Source organism: Propithecus coquereli, unplaced genomic scaffold (genome assembly GCF_000956105.1).
Source record: "Propithecus coquereli isolate 6110/MARCELLA unplaced genomic scaffold, Pcoq_1.0 Scaffold319, whole genome shotgun sequence".
NCBI classification, from domain to species: Eukaryota; Metazoa; Chordata; class Mammalia; order Primates; family Indriidae; genus Propithecus; species Propithecus coquereli.
The window spans coordinates 81,093-81,989 of record NW_012148830.1 but is presented as its reverse complement, the minus strand read 5'-3'; the positions used below and the strand labels follow the sequence as shown (position 1 = coordinate 81,989).

At 34.4% G+C, this 897-nt stretch overlaps 1 protein-coding gene across 1 annotated transcript in view; it reads right to left on the bottom strand.

Annotated features, from left to right (window-relative positions):
* Positions 1-192: 192 nt before the first annotated feature.
* MUC15 (mucin 15, cell surface associated) overlaps positions 193-897 on the bottom strand; it is a 12,643-nt gene continuing 11,938 nt past the window's right edge. The window contains exon 2 of the mRNA XM_012650287.1: positions 193-353. Within this exon, the coding sequence (XP_012505741.1) occupies positions 193-353 (161 nt within the window). The remainder of the gene's footprint in view (positions 354-897) is intronic.

Here is an 897-nt window from a genome sequence, read left to right as displayed (position 1 = left end):
GCCAAAAATTGTAAGAAAGAGAACCTTTTGGATGATTTATCCTGTGTTTCTGCTACTAGTCTCACACTTTTAAAATTCTCCTTGGCACAATCCACTTGACACTGATCTTGTGTAACCTTTTGGGAGATGAGTTAGTTAAAAGGCCAGGAGGTAGAGGAACACTTGCTGCCTGAACCCCTTTTCCTCTTTGTTTTATACTGAGGTACGAAGTGGAGGTATGTCATCCATTGGAATGCTATCACGTGCATTTTCTCGGCCTTCTGGCATGGATGAATCATTCCCAGCTGGGTTGTAGTAGCTAGAGTTTCCAAAACTCACATCATAAGGTTCTGGTGCATTGTCTAATCGCAGAACTAAAAAAGGAACAAAACAAACAAAGTTGTTTTATAGTGACAGTCTGAAAGATGCACACTCAGGCATCTGCCAGATTCTAGGAATTGTTCTAGATGAGTAAGTAGGTGTATGTTTTAAAAGGGCTTCTCAGATTTTAGTTTTAAAATATTAAATAAGTAGATATTTTTCAAGCTATATTTCTTTCTAAGACTAAGAGAACAGTTTTACTTCCACAATTTTATTGCTAGTGGACCTCAAATAAAGTAGCTAGAGAAGAGATTACAACAAAAGTATATCAATACATTATATAAAGAAATATAGACATATGCTTCATTGACCTTTGAATCTTGTGATTTTGGAGCCTTGTCAACATGTTTTTAACTTCTGGTTTAAACAATAACTTTTTTTAAATGAGATCATTAATTTTAAAATGAATTTCATTATTTTACCAAGTATCTCACTATATTTATGGTCAAGCCATTTAAGGTAGAGGAGGAAGAAAACTATTATGGAAACTTATGTTTCCTTCTGATAGATCCAAGCTATTATGTACCTGAGGTTTCA